We start from the raw sequence: 20,041 nt of genomic DNA, 5'->3' as shown, positions 1-20,041 counted from the left end.
ACCTGGAAGTGAAAGGAGACGACGACGCTGCTCAGTAGCACCCTGGGGTGTCGTTTGACTGCTTCAGGGGTGTCGTCAAAATATTTCCTATTCTGACATTTCATATATAAATACTGTATTTTCGCGACCATACGGGCGCCGTGTGGAAAGGCCTCAGTCTTGTGTCATTTCTGTATTTGAAACACACACGGCGCACCGACCGAAAAGGCACACACACAAGAACACACACACACACGCACACAAGGTGCTATTTAAAAATACAGCGGGAGCAAAACTTTGTTTGATTGTAGGCTACTTTATTTCAGTTTTTACATTAATCAAACCCATTAAGTCTCATCCTCTGTTTCTGCATTAAAGAGCTCCGCTAAATCAGCTGTGCCAGTCCGAACTCCTCGCTGTCAGAGTCTCGTTCCGTGCCGTGCGGCGCCTCGGAAATGCACGCTTTTGCAAAAGCTCGCAAAATAGTCCCAGCAAACACGTTAGCCCACGGATCAACAATCCATCTGCAAACTGTGGCATAACTGGCCCGGCGTTGCTTCCACTCCTGGAGAAACTATTCTCCCTCTTAGTCATCCGTTGCTCACACGCCGCCTGCAGCCTTAAGGCTGATTTATGGTTCTGCGTTAACCAACGCAGACCTTATGGCGTAGGGTACGCGGCGCACTCACCGAACGTTGCGCGTCGCCGCGTACCATACGCCGTAGGCTACGCCGTCGATTTTACGCGGAACCATAAATCTGCCTTTATTCACCCGCCCGAGACTCTCCTTTTATTCTCCCCACCAACCGCCCGTGCGCTCCCTTTGCCAGCTCTCTGGTGATCTCCCTCCAGCAGCTGCCACTTTATTGAGGTTTTTGTAGTGAAATGAGGAGGAATCATAGAGATAACTTCTCATTTCAACTAACTGGATCAGCCGTTCCTCATCCATGATTGTTTCCTACAGCGCTTTCAACGCAGGCGGCAGGAAGAAAATATAAGCAGGTCTACCGTCCGACCAAAGTGGGGAAAAAAACAACAAAATAACGGCGTGAGGTGACGCAATGAAACAGCGAACAGCTGGAGTGAGCGGCGTGTTCGTGGTGTTAAATGCAGCAAACATGTCCCATCATTACTGGGATGTGGGGAAAAGCAGAGGACACGAGAAATGATCAAATAGGTACCAGATCTTGTTGGATCCGGCACAAATTAAGCTCAAATAAGATTAAGATAAGATTCTTGTTAGGCTATATCTTATTATTTTATCAGAACCTTCCAGCCTGGCGATCTCCCTCCAGCAGCTGCCACTTTATTGAGGTTCTTGTATTGAAATGACTGTTTCCTACAGCGCTTTCACCTTTTTTTTCCAACTTTCAACCGGCTTTCAACGCGACCGACAGGAAGAAAATAGAAGCAGGGCGTGCGACAAAAGTCCAGCTCAAAACGGCGCGCCGCGTCGCTCGCAACCAGTATAGACAGTGCAAATAAAACATAAAGCAATGGAACTGTTTTTGACGCTGACGCTCGCTCGCGTCGCATGCAGTGTGGACACGGTGTAAGATTCGCATTTACAGTCAGAGCGATGCAGCGCGGTTTTTAATTATATTTTACTCTGGGGTGTCGTGAGATTTTATTCACTTTTGAAAGGTGTCATGACTGAAAAAAGGTTGAGAAAGGCTGTTTTAGACAGATTATTAATAGGAAAGCAGTGATATTGCACTTTTTCCTTCCTTGTTGTTGTTAAGCAGAGGTCAACCGGAAGTGGCTCTTTGTTGAAATGGTTACCATGGTTACCTCGGGTACAGCGCCACCTAGCGTCACGGAGTCAGCCATGCTCTGGTTACAGTGGCTTATTCAATCTGATTCAGTCTGATCTCAGAACAGCATGTGTACTCAGACAAGTTGATCCAATCTTCTGCATGTCATTATCTGATCAGATCTGCAACCAGGTTGAATCGCTGCATGTGTACGTACTGATTGTAATCCAGACAGCCTGGAGGCCCAGTTCACCCTGAAAACAAACCCTTCCCAGACCTGCCAGCTTGTATTCACCAAACATTTTACACCTGAATCTGTGGAGGAGGAGGGAGGAGGAGGGAGGAGGAGGGAGGAGGGAGGAGGAGGGAGGAGGGAGGAGGAGGGAGGAGGAGGGAGGAGGGCCGAGGGCCGAGGGCCGAGGCAGACGGCACGTCGAGAGGTGGAGGTGGTTGACCTCCAACTGGAAGGTCAATGAATCAGTCGCCCGCCGTCTCGCGGCTTTGCAACTTCTGCCACGACCCACGTCGCACAGGGGCTGCAAAGCCACGAGACGCCCTCCGCCTGGCGGCGCTGCTCCTCATCTGGTTGCCTTTCAAGGGTCTACACGCCGTCATGGCAACCCCAAGCACTTCCCGTGGCGCACTGCAAAAACATTCAGCCCTGAGCGCCACATACAAGACATTTACGTGGTTTTGAAACGTCTAAAACTTCAGCCTGGTTTTCATTTGGAACTTTCAGAATTGATGTAATCCGTTTAAGTGATTAAACGTTGCAGCCCAACTACCATTTATTGATTATCAATACACATTCCAATGTTCAGCAAAAGTGCCTGATTTAGTGGGGAATATCCAGAAGCGTCCCAATGCAGAGGTGCTGACAAGTTTATTTGTATTGCACAATTCAACACACGGTAATTCAAAGTGCTTTACTTCAACATTAACAGTAATAATAGTAATAGATGATAATTAGTAATAAGTAATAAAGAGCACAAGTTGTTAAAAAGTAAGGGCAATAGAGTACAGCAGGTAAGTATTTAATTTAAGAGTACGCTTCAGTAAACAGTAATGTTTTTAGTCCTGATTTAAAGGATCTACAGTTGGAGCAGACCTCAGGTCTACAGGAAGTTTGTTCCACCGGTGAGGAGCAGAATAACTGAACGCTGGTTCTGGTTCTTGGGACACACAACAAACCAGCCCGTCATGTTCACGTTCACTGTAATTCACTCAATCCAGTTAATCCCAGATTCAGACTTCACCCAATGCCGAGTCATGACAGCCGCTGAGCTAATGAACCCATTAATTGTGTCAAGTCTTCAGTTGAGTGCGGTTCTCCATCCTGAGCAGGAAGCAGGTAAACGTGGAGAGAAATAATCTAATTAACGTGGGATAATAATCCCCGAGCAGCCCGGAGCTGGATGACATTAATGATGTACTGGGAGTACACACTAACCGTAGAACTGCTGATCCTCGTCCTGAAATCTGACGGCCAGAAACCCGTCCGACCCGAAACTTTCCAACCATTAAAAGTCGCTCCGGTTCTCCATCTGAAGCCTCAGCGACGTGTCTTTAGTCAGCCACCGAGAGTCTCAGCTGGAGTTTAGATAAACACTCTCATGCCTGGAATTCCTTCAAACTGAGGAACTGTTGGGATAATCGGAGCGTTAAGGAGGCCCGTCTGTCCTCTGCTCTAGACGTCCGCACACCCAGGCAGGTCAGAACCACCAGATCCCGTCCCGGGCCTCTGGTGGGCACCTGGACACGACCGAGCGGCTGTGAGTGTCGCCGCGTCTTTGTCCGGTCGTATCTGAACTCAGACGGGTCGTTACGCTGGTCACCCGTTTCCAAAGCGTGGCGATCGGTTCGGATAAACGAAAACCTCTTCCCCTGGTCCTCGACATGGTGGAGGTCACCGGAGTGTTTAAGTTGCCTTTCACACACTTTTACATAAAATAAATGATTTGATACTTTGATATACAGAAACAACAACAACTTCCTCTTCATGTTTGAAGCTTCAGTGACTCTTGACACATTTCTTTTCTATCCATATAATTCTGTTTTATGGCACTGCAGTTTTTATTATTATTTTTTTTTTATCTTTTCATCTTTATATGGGTGTTGATTTGTATATGACAGTGTTGAGTGAGTGAGATAGAGATGTCAGTTTCCTAGAGGGAACCTCCCAAAGGGATCTGAATCTCCCAGGTCAAAAGTAAAGTTTAGAGCAGCTCAACTTAGGAGTCTGTGGACGTTTGAGGAGAAAAAAAGTAAAAGAAATCAGAGAACAGCACATGTTCATGCCTGGAAAGGGTTGAGAGACGCTGATTTAGAGGGAAAGAGGAGGACTGGGGAAGATATTGCAGGTTTCATTTCCTTCCCTTCGTGTGTGCGTGCCGTGGAAGGCCGGGATGATTTAAGGTGTAATGAGATGCTGCGCAGCATCTGAGCCTGTAAATTATTCATTAGACCCTTCAGTCAGCTGGGCTGTCTCTCTGCAGCCGTCTCTTAAAGGCCTTGCGCTCGCTAACGAAGCCAACTCCAACCAGAAAGCTGGCTCATCAACCCACGAGTTATGGAGCACAGACGGGTGGCGGAGGAGGTGAAAGGGAGCAAGCTGACGGGAAAGAAGGCCAGGAGGAGGAGAGACAAGAGAAAGAAGGCAGTTTAGGGGTTGATGGAGCACGGAGGAGGTTCTCTCTCCCGTCTCCAGAGGGAGCTGGGTGTCCAGCCCGCCTCCCCCATCAGCAGCCTGCAACAGCAGCTCCATGTCGCCTCCCTGTGGCCGGCAGACCTCACCGCAGCCGCATCACGCGGTCACGCTGGGCCGGCCGTCAGGCTCACAAACAGCTTGCGCAACGCTGCAGATGTCACACGCTCCGGTCTGTCAGGTGCACGCTGGATTTAAGAAAACACACAGAAAACACTGACACTGACTCGCGGTAGACAAACGACGTCTGGTGGCTCTCCTGACACAGCGCTTTCAGGTTCTGTGTGTGTGTGTGTGTGTGTGTGTGTGTGTGTGTGTGTGTGTGTGTGTGTGTGTGTGTGTGTGTGTGTGTGTGTGTGTGTGTGTGTGTGTGTGTGTGTGTGTGTGTGTGTGTGTGTGTGTGTGTGTGTGTGTGTGTGTGTGTGTGTGTGTGTGTGTGTGTGTGTGTGTGTGTGTGTGTGTGTGTGTTCATGAGGGCATGACAGAGCAGAGTCTTAACTGACGTCTGGCTGTCTGTGATAAAGGATTGAAACCTTTTTCTATTTGTGTTTTCACTTCTCACCTTCATGTTGGCATCCAGGAACGAAGTCACTGTGAATTCAGGCAAATTTAGGCAAATTTAAGCAGATTCTGGCAGTTTCAGGCAGATTCAGGCAGATTTAGGCCGACTCTGCGTGGCTACTGAGGAAGAGAGCACAATGCCAGTTAAATGATAACTTACTGTAAGTTTACTGAGGAAGAAGCTCAGAACGTAAAGAATAGATCTTAAATAAGAGTTTTGACTGTATTGTGTTCAGCACACACGTGCACACGCATGGGTCTGAGCTCGACTGGTTGACAGAAGCTTCAAACATGGCACAGTATTTTTATCTGGGACTCGGTCAAGAGTTATTCCGCTGAAAGTTAATAATCAGGCTGAACGAAAGTGAAAGAAATGATGCATTATTTAAATCTCTTAAAGGTGCATCATAAACTCACTGAATGTGTAATCTGCAAAGAAACTCATTTATAACTCGTTTCATTAATCCTTTCTTCTCATAAATGTCATGATGTTGTTTTTCTTTTCTTCTTTTATAAGATCGAGCTGATGATATTTGAGGTTTATGGTGCTTTTATGGTGCGCTGTGTTTTCTTTGTTTCAGCGGCGCCAGAACAAAGTTCATCTCCAGCCTTTCTGTCCCGTTCAGCGGTTAACCGTGCGTCATTCTGCTCCTGCAGGTGGTCTCTCCACGTCGTCGGACAGCCGGCTGCCGGTGGTCCGCTACAGCAAGGAGCAGCGGCCCACCACCCTCCCCATCCAGCCCTTCACCTTCCACCACCAGTTCCCGTCCAAACCCCCCCAGCCCAAGCCTCTGCTGCCCCTGCTCACGGGCTACGTCTCCGGGATGCAGGCTCGGTCCAGTTCCGGCTCCGGGTCCGGGGCTCCGGTGGGCGGTGAAGATCCGGCCGACCCCCTCGGCGCAGCTGCCGCCCCTCTGGAGTCGGTCCGGCCCTCGCCTCTCGGGAGCTACTCCCCGGTTCGCCACCAGGGGGCCCCCAGCTCGGGGAGCTGCTCCACCTGCACCCCCAGCCCCCAGCCTGCACACAGCCTCTCCTGCCCGCTTTCCTCGGGCCTCGGCCCGCTGCACACCCCAGCAGTAAAACAGGGAGGCGGGCCAACGCCATTACCCAACACTCCCCCGCCCCCGTCTCTGGGGGTGAAGAGAGGGGTGGTGCCGCCGGCGCTGCCAGCCGTGCAGGGACAGTGTCTCCACCGTGGAGCTCCGCAGGGCTCGCCGGCTCTTCACGGTGACGCTCTGAGCCCACTGGGCTGTCTGGACTCTGGACAACATGTGGAGGGAGGCAAAGGACCCGCGGCCAGGACACAACACGGTACGTCCTGAAAGAAATCCGGCGCGCTCTTACCGTGCATTCACACCGAAAGCGTCTGCCATTCATTGTCTATGAAAGCTCGCTGCGAGAGCCGTCCAGAGCGTCAGTTTGAAGTTGAGAGAATCTCAACTTTATGCAAACGAGCAGCGGCGACGCCGAGGCAGCGTCCAATCACAGTCCGGGATTTCCAAAGCAAGAAGCCTCAATGCAGATTGTACTTTCGTGTACACACAAACATACACTCATTCACATGCATACATGAGCATGGCTATGCACACCCAAACTTATTTAATAAGGAATTGATCTATTTCATCTAGCAAACTGACAATTTTGCTGATTTGGGATGCCGTTATTACCTGAACTCTGCTCATGGGAAAAACTTAACTGATGGTTGAGGAGCTGGATGGTCTGAACTGTTTTATTTGCTACATCGATCCAACGCAAAATAATTAAAAACAGTGCTTATTAATCACAAAACACAGTTTAAACAATATGACCAAATCCGCTCCGACCCGGTGTGTCAGTGTTCACCGCAGACAGACTGCAGCTTCACCGGGACCAACGGCTCCCCGATGGTTGCTGTTTAACCGGGACGACCTTGTTAAAGGGAGCATCAAACTCACTCTTGTCTATGTGGAAATAACGCTAAAATATAAAGAAGGCTTCCCAAAGTGCGATGGTGAAAGAGGAAACCGAAGATGTGCACGGAGTCCGTCTTTTTGCACGTTGTCTACGTTCTTATGAATGCTGATGAAACAGAGCGATACCACTAGAGGTCAATCGTTAAAATAAACTAAATACAAGAAAACTGCAAATAAGAAAATTGGCAGAGATGCTGAATTAAACAGGCGAATTAAAAGACGAGAAGTTGCACTCAGCGTTTTTCTTTCCTTCACAGATTCTCTTACGTTCTTATTCTTCTTGTCTCTGTTTCTTCTCTCCATTCATGCATGGACTTAAATCTCTTCCTTTCCTCTCCTCACTTTTTCCACCCGCCCTTCCTCTGCTACTTCCCATCCTCCTATTTAAAAAAAACAACCCATCTTCATCCTCCTCCCGGTCCCCTCATCACAACCCCGTCACCTCCACTCCCCAACAGCACACCACCTCTCTCCTCAGGCTCTCAAGTGGAGGGAGTACCGTCGCCGCAACCCTCTGGGGGTGGAGAGGGTCTCTGGGCCCCCCCCTGCAGGACCGGGTCCCGTCTCTGGGAGCGCCGAGCTCAGACGACCCGCCAGACGAAACGTGTTTGATTTCCCAGCAGCTCACTCCGGCCCCCGGCTCGGACAGCCCCACGGTGCTCACGCTTTTACCGCCGGTGCTGGCGCGCATGCACCATTAGATGGGGAGACCATAGATCATACCTGTCAAGTTTTGGATTTAAAAATACGGGAAATTTTCCGCCAGCTGAGGTCCAATATCTTAAATTTTAAGACAGATTTACGAGAAATCCAAAATAACTACCTGTCAACCACTTGCAGACTACAATTATGAGCTCAGAACCTGATAGTTCTACCTTTGTTGACACTGAAATGCGGTGGACATTCTTATTTTTGTAAATCCTACAATAGACCCTAAAACTCAAGTGAATTAAAGTTTGAGGCACGTTTATTTATTTTAAATATTTTAATTTTATATCCGCATTGATTGTCTTCAAGTGATTGATTTTAATTTGTCATTTTCACTTATGTGGCTCTCTGGTATTGACTGATGGCACAGACACATGTTTCTGTGTCTCTAGCTGAAATAACTTTCAGAACTCGGAACTGAACATCCTGCTCCTCTTGAGGAAAGTAAATTCGGTTTCCCATTTTTAAAGATATTTAAACGAAGTCTTTGCTTTCGTGGGGCAGTAATGTCTTCTCTCTCGTTACATCCATCCATCTCTGATTTGTTGTTCCGAGTTTGTTCCCATTGTCGCCACTAACCTTGCGAGAACTGCCACCCAGGCTACAGCAAGCAGCAGGTCTCGCGAGACTAGTGGCAATTCAGTTTGCTGTTTAAAAATGATTATATTATAAAATGGGAAATTTACAGGAAAATACTAATACGGGAGGACGAAAAGGGGTAAAATACGGTAGTTTCCTGGCCAAAATGGGACACTTGACAGGTATGCGATAGATGTGAAGGTTAAGGGTTTAAGGGGTTTAAGAAAGTCTGCTAGTGTAACAATAACGTACTTGAAGATTCAGAAATGCTTTGGTCTCACAAAGGGTTGTCATGCTTTTGAAGTGTCTTACGTGTGTGTGTGTGTGTGTGTTTGTGTGTGTGCAGGGGGTCAGTCGGCGAAGCTGCAGCAGAGCTACAACGACTTCCTGCCGGACTACTTCTCCCTCACAGAGAAACCGCCGGAGGAGTTCTGCCTGTCGCCCGACGCGTCCTCATCATCCTTCTCCTGCTCCTCGTCACACATCTCTGTTGATCTGACGCAGAAAAGAGGTGGGTGCAGGTGTGGACGCGAGTGGCAGGTGTGGACGTGGGACCTCGCCCACGCGGGTTCAGAAGCTTTATTCAGAGTTGTGGTTTCTCTTGAAACTGCTGCAGTTCTATTCCCCCTAATCATTTTTATGGTCTGATGCTTTCTATATCATGGCTCCTACTGGAATCATCGAAGAATATGGTGATGAAAGATTGGGTGGTCCGGGGCGGCATTTAAGGGGAAACGAACGCCAGGAATTCTTATAACATCTTAAGAAACTTGTGTTACTGTCTTAATACCAGACAGTTCCAGGCCCAGACATGTAGAGGATCTGGACACTCCTTTACTCTGTCATTACCCTGAATATCTGCATGAGTGATAACAGACCTTATATAGTAACTTTGGGTGGCGGGCAGGGCAGGTTCACTGGACAGTGGACCACTACGTTGGAAGTTAGTGTATTCCTTTTCATAGCTATGTATATACTTCTGTTTTCTTATTGTTGTTACATGTTTCATACACACCATGGGATGGGATGTTTACTAATAATAATATAATACTAAATTCTAGGACCCCCTCGTAAACGAGTTGTTACAACTCAAGGGGCTTATCCTACTATAAATAAACAACTTCAACAACTAATGGCAGCCGCTCCGGGTCACGATATTCTGTCTTAAAAGCATTAAAAGACACATAAGACATACTCAGGCCTACGGATGGCAGTAAAGCTTATCTAAAAGGTTTTATACCTCTAAAATTAGACGCGGGATACAAAAGATGGAGACATCTAAATCATAATTACATCCACCAGTTTATTAAGGATCAGGAATTGAAGATATTTGAACAGTTGATTAATGAATTTGACCTGCCAAGGTCTGATTTTTATAGATAGCTTCAGATAAGAAGTTATTTGCTTAAACACCCGGACTGGAACCACATTAAAAAATCTGACTCACCTATTGAGCAATACCTGACAAAAATTCAAAACGGAGAGCCCAATATCTAAGGTGTATGGAATACTATCTGACATGAAATAAGAAAATACCCTACATATCAAACACACATGGGAAGCAGAGTTCGAACTAGAAATAAGCGAGGAGGTTTGGGATAATATAGCATCAGAAATGCATAAAGTCACTAATGCAAATCTATGGAGAGAGTTCCAGTGGAAAATAGTACATCGATTCTGTAGAAGATTCTGTCTATTTTCCAAAATAGACCCCAATCGAACAAGTGCATGTTGGAGGGAGTGTGGGGAAGAGTCTGCAGACCACACACATATATTTTGGAAGTGTCCCCTATTGGACAACTTTTGGAGGGAGATATTAGACTTATTGGACAAAGTATTTGTTTTTTCTATACCCAGGGATCCACTAATGGCCATCCTTGGGGTCGTTCTTGAAGAAGGAATGAGCAGGAAAAAGATCTACCTGCTGCATATATTGTTGGCAGCAGCCAAGAAGGCAATAACCCTGAACTGGCTTAAAAAAAGACTCCCCAACATTAGACACATTTCAGTCAGTAGTTAAAAGAATTTATACAACGGAAAAAATAACATTTATGTTGAGACTGCAAAATGCACAATTTACAGACTGATGGGCACCTTGGTTTGAAGTGGTGGGGGAAGAACGGTGATAGACGGCTGGTAAAAATCTATATCTGACCAATTTACACGTCAGGTGACTTACTGGTGATGAGATGGGAGTCCGCGGCTGCTGTTGTCCTATGTTGATCCTGGAGTGTACGTTACCTTTTTATAGCCTGTTGGGCTATACCCCATAAAAAGGTTGTTGTAGAGTGAAGTACTCGCTGTCCTCTTGTTGACGAGGCTCCAGCAGGTTAATCTACGGTGGTGATCCCGTAGCAGAAAGCTCTGAGGTAGACGGGTATCTGTGCTCCTGGCGTCTCAGTGAACAGGAAACCAAGGCCAGGACTTGATAAAGCATCACACTCATACTAACTTCTCCGTCCTTTCTGCTCTCGTCCAATCAGCTTTGGTGAAAGCCGTCAACACGGCGGTGGATCTGATCGTGGCGCACTTCGGCACCAGCAGAGACCCCGATGTGAAGGTAGGAGGCTTTATCAGGGTGCTTGCGCAAGTCTTGAAAGTCTTAATAAGTATGGAATTTTTAAACACTGTTTTCCAGACCTTGAAAAGTCTTGAATTTTGTGTGAAAGTCTTAATAAAGTATGGGGAAAAAATGTATGGTAGAATTTTACAGTATGCTCAAAGGCATTGTGAAAATGTGAAATTCATGTACTTGTGATTTTCATGTTTTGAAACGTTTTCATCAGTAAAAACATAATTTACGGTGAATAATGCATTCGTTCATTGAATACTAGCCTATAAAAAATTCTAAGGAACATTTCTAATAAACACAATTGGTACAATCTCAACCAATGAAGTAGGCAGTAGGCACACAAGTATACAAGTACGTAAAGTTAAGGTCTTGGGAAAAAAAATATCAGTTTTAAAAAAGTCTGGGAAAAGTCTGGAATTTTAACTTGGAAAAAGAGCAAGCACCCTGTTTATGAATGTGTGAGTGGCGACACTCACAAGTTCGTGTAGTGACGGCTTCTAAATGAGTGCAAATTAAGTACCGTATTATAAGGCGCACCTTCAATAAATGGCATATTTTAAAACCCTCTTCATATATAAAACGCACAGCATTATAAGACGCACAGAATATACGATAAGATATCGTACTATGGTGGCTGGGGTTGAGTTACGTATCTACCTGATGGAGCTCGGCTACAGGAAATGCTACAAAATACTACAGCAAATGCAAAAAAAAAACCAAGAAAAGTACTGTAAGTCAAACTTTATTAACAAAATAAAACTCAAAACAAACACCGAGGGGAACTTTTCCACTTCATTCCCAAAATCTTCGGCGACACCAACTACAGTACCCACAATCCCCCTGACTACAGTAACAGAAATTACCGTAATGATATAAGGTGCACTTATAGAAGGTGCACCGCATTATAAGGCGCACTGCCGGTTTTTGAGAAAATTAAAGGCTTTTATGTGCGTCTTATAGTGCGGAAAATACGGTACTTGATCTTCACAGACAGGTGGCGCCATCTGACCACTTCTGTTCCCTTTCAGTCCATTTAACTTCTTGAAGTTTATTCTTTTATTTCACTGGATTTCTGTGCCAATCTGCATTATTTCAAGTAAGTGAGGAGAGTTTTGGGAGGATGCGTGCCGGTTGTATTCCCTGACCCCCCGGTGTCCCCCCCCCAGGCCAAGCTGGGGAACAGCTGGGTGAGTCCCAACGTGGGTCACCTCATCCTGAAGTACCTGTGTCCCGCCCTGCGTGACGTGCTGCAGGACGGCCTGAAGGCCTACGTGCTGGACCTGATCATCGGGCAGCGCCGCTGCCAGCCCTGGAGCCTGGTGGAGGCGTCGACCCAGCTGGGTGAGCGGCCCAGGCTTTTGTGGCTGGTTTCACCAGTTCTGATGCCAAATTCTGCAGCACAGTAGATATTTTCAATGATATGTGAGTGAGGTGATCAGACGTTCCAGGTGAAATGTTGACATCGGTTTATGAATTCGTCCCCCGCCAGGCCCGTCCACGCGCGTCCTCCACAGCTTGTTCTCAAAGGTGAGCCAGTTCTCGGAGCTCACGAGCCACAGCATGAGACTCAACGCCTTCATCTTCGGCCTGCTCAAGTGAGTCTTCTCTCATTATCTCATTCCCACCCCGATCCTGGAGGTCAGACTCTGATGTGATAAATGATAGCCTTGTTCGTGAGTGTAAAATGGCGCTTTTCCACTAGCACCTACTCGACTCTACTCATCTCAGCTCGGCTCGACTCAACTTGGCCTGGTTTCTTTTCCATAACAATTCAGCACCTGGAGCAGAAGTAGGAGGTTGGACCGAAGCTGCTGTGACGTATTTGATTGTGTGATCTAAACGAAGAAGACAACAACACTAAAGATGTAGAACCTGGAGGAGATGATATATGTGCTGCTGGGTCTGTGACTTGTGTTCGATATCAAGTTAAAAAAATAGAGTGAGAGGGGCCGCTTGGTGGCGCAGTGGGTTAAGCAGTGGCTCATATACATATTCAAGTGGCAACGCTTTTTAGTTTTTTTTAGTTTGCCTAGGCGCTTGGTAGCTGCGAGCAGCTATGAAGTGACAGAGCTCCTGGTAGATCTGGTCGTTCCTTATCGCCCGTCTAGATCCCTTTTTAATTCTCTCCTCAGCCACCAGGTTTATGAACATCTGCACCTCAGAGTTGGATCATGAAACAGACTTCTGCTGCCATTGCCTTGAATAAAATGAACAAGAAGCCGCCGTCAGCGTCGCTCTTTCGCTGATGTCACATCCTGACTCAGACGTCTGACTCCCAACCCCCCGACCAATCGGTGGCCTGTAGTGTGATGACGTCAGATACAGCCGACTCAGCCCGCTTACAACCTCAGAGTAGTTACAGAAAAGTATCTACTCGGCACGTTAGACCCCTAGTGGGAAAGAACCAAACCGAGTGGAGGCGAGTAGGTACTAGTGGAAAAGCGCCAAAAGTGTCTCCACCACTGCTGTCATCCAGCTTCTCTGAGTCCACGAACGTGATTTTTCTGTTTCAGCCTGAAATCGTTGGAGTTCTGGTTCAGTCACCTGCACACACATGAAGGTGAGACCTCATTATTTATTGATCAGAAACTAAAATGTTGGTGTCACATTCAAAAGCTTCATTTCAGGAGTTCTTGTTTTCTTCTATCTCGTTTCCCGCCTCGCAGATATCGTAGCAGCACACTACAGCCCGTGGGGTGTGCTTGCGCTGTCGCACGGAGCGTGCCAGCCTCTCTTCGAGGAGCTCCTCCTCCTGCTGCAGCCGCTGGCGCTGCTCCCCTTCGACCTGGACCTGCTGTTCGAGCCGCACCTCCTCCAGAAGAGCCGCGAGCACCTGCGGCGCAAGGAGCAGCTGTGCTCGGCCGGTCAGAGCCTCCACCTGTCCAGCCGCTCCACCTTCCAGCTGACGCGTGGCTGGAGCGCCACCGTCAGCGACATGGTCAGGGACTCGGCCGCCGACGGCAGGAAAGAGCGAGCAGGGCTGCGGCGGGAGGGGACGTGGCCCAGGATGGACGGGGCCGAGTGTCGGAGGATGAAGAAGACGGAGGCGACGACCGAGAGCTTGACACCCGGCTCTGCAGCCACTCTCTGGAAGAGCAGGGCGATGGGTGTAGGGCAGGAAGCTCAGCGCGACGGCGAGGACGGAGGAGAGCGGGACGGGAGGAGGGTGGAGGGACGCCATCGGCAGGACCGGCAGGCGGGCTGGTGGTACCAGCTGATGCAGTCCTCCCAGATCTACATCGACCAGTCCAGCGAAGGCTCCAAGTTCGTCAAGGTGGAGAAGAGGAGGAGGTCGTCAGAGAGACGTCACAGCCAGCCGCCGCCCGCCAGGGAGGGGGTGGTGGAGGGCGCCGAGTCCAGCCAGGACGGGGACGAGTCGAGGGGTTCCTGGGGGAGGCCGTCCTGGATGGGCAGCCCCCCCGAGTCGGTTCTCCACCGGGATAAGGACGCACGCCCTCGGGAGGTTACCGGGGGCAACGCCCCCACGGTGGCCCCCACGGCGGCCCCCACGGCGGCCCCCACGGCGGCCCCCGAGCAGAGCCCCTCGCAGGGACAGGGTCTGCGCTGGAGCAGGCTCTTTGGTTCCAGTGCCGGTTCTCCTTTGAGAGGAGACGCAGCCGAGCTGAAGGCCAGATCCCAGAAGACCCGGTGAGTGACTACATTTCTGCACCTGCAGTAGGGCTGGGCGATATGGACCAAAAGTCATATCTCGATATTTTCTAGCTAAATGGCGATACTCGATATATATCTCGAGATTTTTTCTGTGCCTTAATTGGGGTTTCCCCCAAAGCATTATAGCATAGCATCTCTGTTAGCTTCATTTTTTTCTGAGGCAAACCCTTAAAAAAACAATCAGTTTTAATACAAAGCCTCGTGCCAAATGTCACACAGGTACATTTATTAACAGAGGTCTGCACAATATCAAAATGTATAAAACAAATGAAATAAAAATAAACTGCCTGCATATATAGAATAAAAATGCTTCTTGAATAAAATAAAACAAATATCCCTTTCCTGCATAACAATTAAATTAAAATACACTGTGCAATTAATACAATGTAGACAGTAACAGGCAGACTTTTCCACTGAGGTTGACAGTTGTGCAAATAACAAAACATTTGTGCAAATCTCAAATAAAACATTCAAGTCAGTTTGTCACAAAATAAGCTATATCAAAATCATTAAAAAATTTTTTTTTTTTTTTTTAAATCGATATAAACGATATTGTCTCGTACCATATCGTGTTTGAAAATATATCGATATATATTAAAATTTCGATATATCGCCCAGCCCTAACCTGCAGCCGTCTTAAGCCTCACAGCTGAACTTCCTTAAACCCAGCAGAGACCTGAGTGATGTGTAACTGGTTTTCCTCTCCGTCCGCCAGGCCGCCGTCAGGCTGGCTCGGCCTGGACAGGTCTGTCCTGGACCTCGTCGCTCTGACGATGGGAGGCAGTGGGAGGAAGGTGGAGTCTCCTTCCACACCCACTCACGCCCAAACCGCCACCGCCGCCGCCAGCGTGGCACCCGCACAACAGACTCCCTGGTGAGAAAACATCTTCAGCTTCTACGAGTTCAGTCTCGACTTTGATGTTTCACCACGATGGATCATGTTCCAGCAGAAAAGCTGCAGTTCCTCTACTGACCACCGGGGTCTGGATCCAGACCTGCAGTTCCTCTACTGACCACTAGCCGGCTCCAAAAGAGATTCCATCTCCATCAGCCTCACAGCACAAATACACATATTTATAATCACACAAGAGACCCGAGGGGTCAAGAATGACTTTGACTTCAGTCAATCCAGTTTTTCTTTGGAATTAGATTTCTGGTGATGAAACATCAAAGATGAGATCAAACTCAGAGTTGGGCTGAAGTTGTTTTCTCTTCTTCCACTTCTGTTAAACTGGACTAGAATGTGATTATGATGAGTGGTGGTCTAGTATTTGGGTTATATTTGTGTCTCTGTCCTCTCGTGTCCCAGTGAGGTCCGAGCCTTGTGCCACCACATCGCCACCGAGCCCGGCCAGCTGAGCTTCAACAAGGGCGACGTGCTGCGGGTTCTGAGCAGGGCCGACCCGGACTGGCTGCTGTGCTCCCTGGGCTCCGCCCACGGCCTCGTCCCCATCATCTACGTCACCCTCAGCAGCACGGAGGACAGCCGGGACGCCGCCGGACCCGAGCAGCTGTGAGCGACAATCCCCCGAGAGAGCAAACCGACCCAGAGGACCGCCACACGTGTAGAACTCGGACAAACTCACACCTGCTTCACGGGTTCAGACAAGTGTGCATGCAAACACCCAAAAAACCAGAACACCAGTCAAGAACAAACCCAAAGACTGTCAAACACGCTTCTCTCTCTTGGAACTCCCAACCGGCTCAAACATGTGACCGTCCACCCGGTGCCTCAGATCCCCATCATGAACTAGACCACACCTGGCCGCACCTCGCTGTACCATTGCTATGTTAAACTAGCTGTCCCGCCGCTTATGTAGAGCTAACCAGCCTCTCTGTTCTGCTCTTTGGTTCTCCGGTAACAGACGTGTGATTCAAAACTTTATTCTTAGTAGCAGAGAACAGAAACAGGGAGGAGCCTGTTTACGTCTACATCCTCACGCGCTTTTATTCCCCCCTCACTCCGCCCGTCTCCGCTGGGATGAAACCTCGTGTGGTTGTTTCACGTCGTACCCACCAGGGGGCGGTAACGAGTCGAGTCGCGTGACTGGACTCACAACCAACAATCTTTTCAACTTGTCTCTTTTCTTTGTTTCTTCGTTGTTTCGTGACTCATTTCTTAATTCCGGCGGTGTTGCCCCGTTTCGTTCGTACTCGAACCTCCGAGATGAAGCGCAACAAGACGGACAAAACCATCCTTGTTGCGGAAACGAAAACGCCTTTAATCCATACCTGTCAAGTTTTGGATTTAAAAATACGGGAAATTTTCCGCCACCCGCTGTCCCACCAGCACAACCAATGTTACATTTTAAGACAGAAATCTAAAATAACTACCTGTCAATCACTTACAAACTACAATTATGTGCTCAGAATCTCATAGTTCTACCTTTGTTGACACTGAAATGCTGTGAACATTCTCAAGTAATTCCTATAATAGAGCCAAAATGAAAACATAAAAAGGGAATTAAAGCACATTTATTTATTTTAAATATTTTCAGTTTATATACACATTGATTGTCTTCAAGTGGAACATTTACATTTTCTTTTCGTCATTTTCACTCATGTGGCTCTCAAGCGCCGTGAGACACTAACATCGAAGTTACACAACTTTCAGAACAGGTAACTGAGCCCGATCCTGCTGCTCTTTAGGAAAGTAAATTTGGTTTCCCATTTCTAGAGATATTTACACCAAGTCTTCGCTTTTTAGCAGAAATGTCTTCTCTCTCGTTACATCCATCCATCTCTGATTTGTTGTTCTGAGTTTGTTCCCGTTGTCGCCACTAACCTCGCGAGAGCGGCCACCCAGGCTGCAGCAAGCAGCAGTTCTCGTGAGACTAGTGACAATTCAGTTTGCTGTTTAAAAACGATTATATTAAAAAACGGGAAGTTTACGGGAAAATACTAATATAGGAGGACGGTGGGAAAGGGGAGTAAAATACGTTAGTTTCCAGCCAAAACGGGAGACTTGACAGGTATGCTTTAATCTCCTCGGCCACGGCGGACGCCGAAGCCCTGCTAGTGTCGTTATGGGATACGCTGCGGGACGGACGTCCGGTGTTCGGATCGAACGGCAGGTCCTAAGGCAAACCAAGTAGTTGTCGACATGGACATGAAGCTGAACCCGGTATTTAAAGGAACGTTCCTGCGTTGAAACGGCCTCAGTTCAGCTGGCAGACCTCGGGTTTGTCCTCCAGCAGCGGCCCGCCGTCGTTTCAAGAAACTATTTTAATCCTCCGATGAGACTCAGGAACGTCGGTCCTCCTGAGCGACGAGGGTTCCCGGCCTCTGCCTCCGACAGCTGTCAGCAACGTAGAAGTGGAAGCAGAGGTCATGAACGCCACACCGGTACGCGACTTGTTCGGACTTCACACGTGGCGGCATGGACCGGGCCTGTAGAACAAGTTGTTTTTATAGCTTTCTGCACACGTGCGAAGTTAAACACTTAATGACGTGTTTGAGCACTTTTCAGAACTTTGAAATATTTATTTCGATTAACTTCTGCTTCAACATTAAGTGCCATTTTTCCTGCGAACAAATACTCGGTTGAATTTACATCCTTTTACTCTCTAAATAATGGACCTCGGGTTGATTTAACGCCAGAGGGTTCCTCCGATGTGACGGAAAACGCGACCTTTCTGACCTCCCGTCCCTCTCCGCTGTGCTTCAGCTCTCTCTTCGTGCAGAAGAAGATGGTACGGCAGGGTCGTAACCATGGCAACAGTTAACCCTGCCACGATTGACAGTCCTCCCGATGATACCTGTTTTTACATCCTTGTTGCCACGTTCTGCTTAAAGAGCATGTAACCCTGCAACAGTAGCCCCCCCCCCCCCCCCCCCCAGTCGTCCCCCGGTCTCTCCTGCATCGGCGGTTCATGAGGACGTCTGGACCAGAAACAGCTGAACAGCCTGACTTGTGCATGTGTATCTGATTTCTCTGTGAATCCTGTCAATACAACTTCACACTGCAGTTCTATTTATTCATCGACCTTCATGTATGCGAGGGAACGTCCCCGCGAACAGGAACCTGGACTTCTCCAGGACTCCTCCAGGAGCTGGAATGATGCCTCGGTGTGGATCAGAACCGCTGCGGACTGGTTTGGTGTTTTCTACCCAAGAACAGGTTGAAATGTCTCGTTTATGCCTTAAAGCTCTCGAGGGGAAGAAAGAGGCCGTTCATGCCGAGTCTGACGTTAGAATCTATTTTGTATATCCTTTTGTGTCGTTTGTTTTTTTCCCAGATTTGTTTGAATTTTAACAAAAAGTTGCAAAGAGATGTATGAAGATATTTTTGGACATTTAAAGGGAACCCCCTCCCCCACACCTTGAAAGCATTCGTTGCCCCCCACACGTGTAAAGATGTGGCCTTCGCTTGGAAGAAGAACTAAAGTGAGAGCTGACAACAGCAAACATGAACCAACGTTACGTATAATTTGACCGTTTAAGTTGTTCAGTTGTATTATTGTACAGTTTTTATTTTAACCCCTGACTTCATCGTCCTTGAATTGTACATATATTTAAGTCCTCCGGTGGTCAGTTTTTGCCATAGAGCGCTACTGTACGTATGTATGAATGTTATTAATAATTTAATACAGGAGGAGAGTATAAACTTTAGTTCTGCTGCTAACAAGCGTCCGAGTTTGACAAGTTGGCGTGAGGGTGTAAGGTGCATCCAGCTCAAAAACCCACAATAACCAGAGACGCGGGAGGATGCTGACGGAGGCCAGAGGAGAGTCTCTTGTTGAGCTGAAACGTTGCACATTGAAGTGCTGCACCTGTAGATGTTGAAGAGAGAAGAAAAGGAAGGTGTTCTGTTCTCTCTCTCTCTCTCTGTAAATACTTTCAGCATCGGTAACACGTTTCCTCTCACCGTCTCCAGGCTATACGATGTGTGCGTACGACATTATCAAACTACTATGGATATTAAATAACAAAGTGCTCATGTGATCACAAACTGCTGGTGTGTCTTTCTTCAGGTTCCTCCAGGAAAACATCTGCCACCAGGTGGCGACGTTGCTTTGCATCAGCTCTTTATGTCACATAAACAGGATTTGCTGCTATCGTTCCGTTAAAGCAAGAAAAAAACCTGCACGGGTCAGTGAAATAACTGGACACTGACAAAGGTGGAAATAATTTACTGAGAATTACGGTTCAACCGAATCATTTATGAAAGGTTTAAGTTAGAACAGATAAATTCATGATTCATGCAGTTTGAAATGTGGATACTTAAAGTAACCTTCAGAGGTTTTACATTTCACAAACATTTAAAGTCTCAGAGCAGCAGATTCCCTTCGTTCATGTTCGTTCATGGATGTGCAGTGATCCTGAGTCCGTCTGTGTTTTTGTGCCTGAGCAGGTGGACGGACGGTCTGGAGGTATACGGGTCAGAACCTCGGGTCAGAACCTCGGGTCAAAACCTCGGGTCTGTTCCCATCCCAGGGGAGCTGGAGAAGGTGTGGTGGACTGGTGTCGTAGACTCGTGTCTGGCGGCGCTTTTCACACTTTCACCTCCTTGTGTTTTTTATTTATTTATTTATTTAACCTTTATTTAACCAGGTAAGTC

General features: G+C 47.7%; 1 protein-coding gene across 3 annotated transcripts in view; it reads left to right on the top strand.

Annotated features, from left to right (window-relative positions):
• The window catches only part of rusc2 (RUN and SH3 domain containing 2), a 44,412-nt gene extending 24,988 nt beyond the window's left edge, over positions 1–19,424 (top strand). For 2 of the 3 annotated variants that reach the window (XM_061730687.1, XM_061730686.1), the window contains 10 exons: positions 5,656–6,309; positions 7,409–7,606; positions 8,584–8,748; positions 10,721–10,797; positions 11,976–12,150; positions 12,299–12,404; positions 13,323–13,369; positions 13,476–14,457; positions 15,197–15,355; positions 15,791–19,424. In XM_061730687.1, the coding sequence (XP_061586671.1) occupies positions 5,656–6,309; positions 7,409–7,606; positions 8,584–8,748; positions 10,721–10,797; positions 11,976–12,150; positions 12,299–12,404; positions 13,323–13,369; positions 13,476–14,457; positions 15,197–15,355; positions 15,791–15,998 (2,771 nt within the window). In that variant the 3' untranslated portion in view covers positions 15,999–19,424. The remainder of the gene's footprint in view (positions 1–5,655; positions 6,310–7,408; positions 7,607–8,583; positions 8,749–10,720; positions 10,798–11,975; positions 12,151–12,298; positions 12,405–13,322; positions 13,370–13,475; positions 14,458–15,196; positions 15,356–15,790) is intronic. The other variant, XM_061730688.1, reaches the window with a different exon arrangement.
• Positions 19,425–20,041: the final 617 nt, after the last annotated feature.

Source organism: Cololabis saira, chromosome 9, assembly GCF_033807715.1.
Source record: "Cololabis saira isolate AMF1-May2022 chromosome 9, fColSai1.1, whole genome shotgun sequence".
Classification (NCBI taxonomy): domain Eukaryota; kingdom Metazoa; phylum Chordata; class Actinopteri; order Beloniformes; family Belonidae; genus Cololabis; species Cololabis saira.
This window is presented reverse-complemented; position numbering and strand designations above follow the sequence as displayed.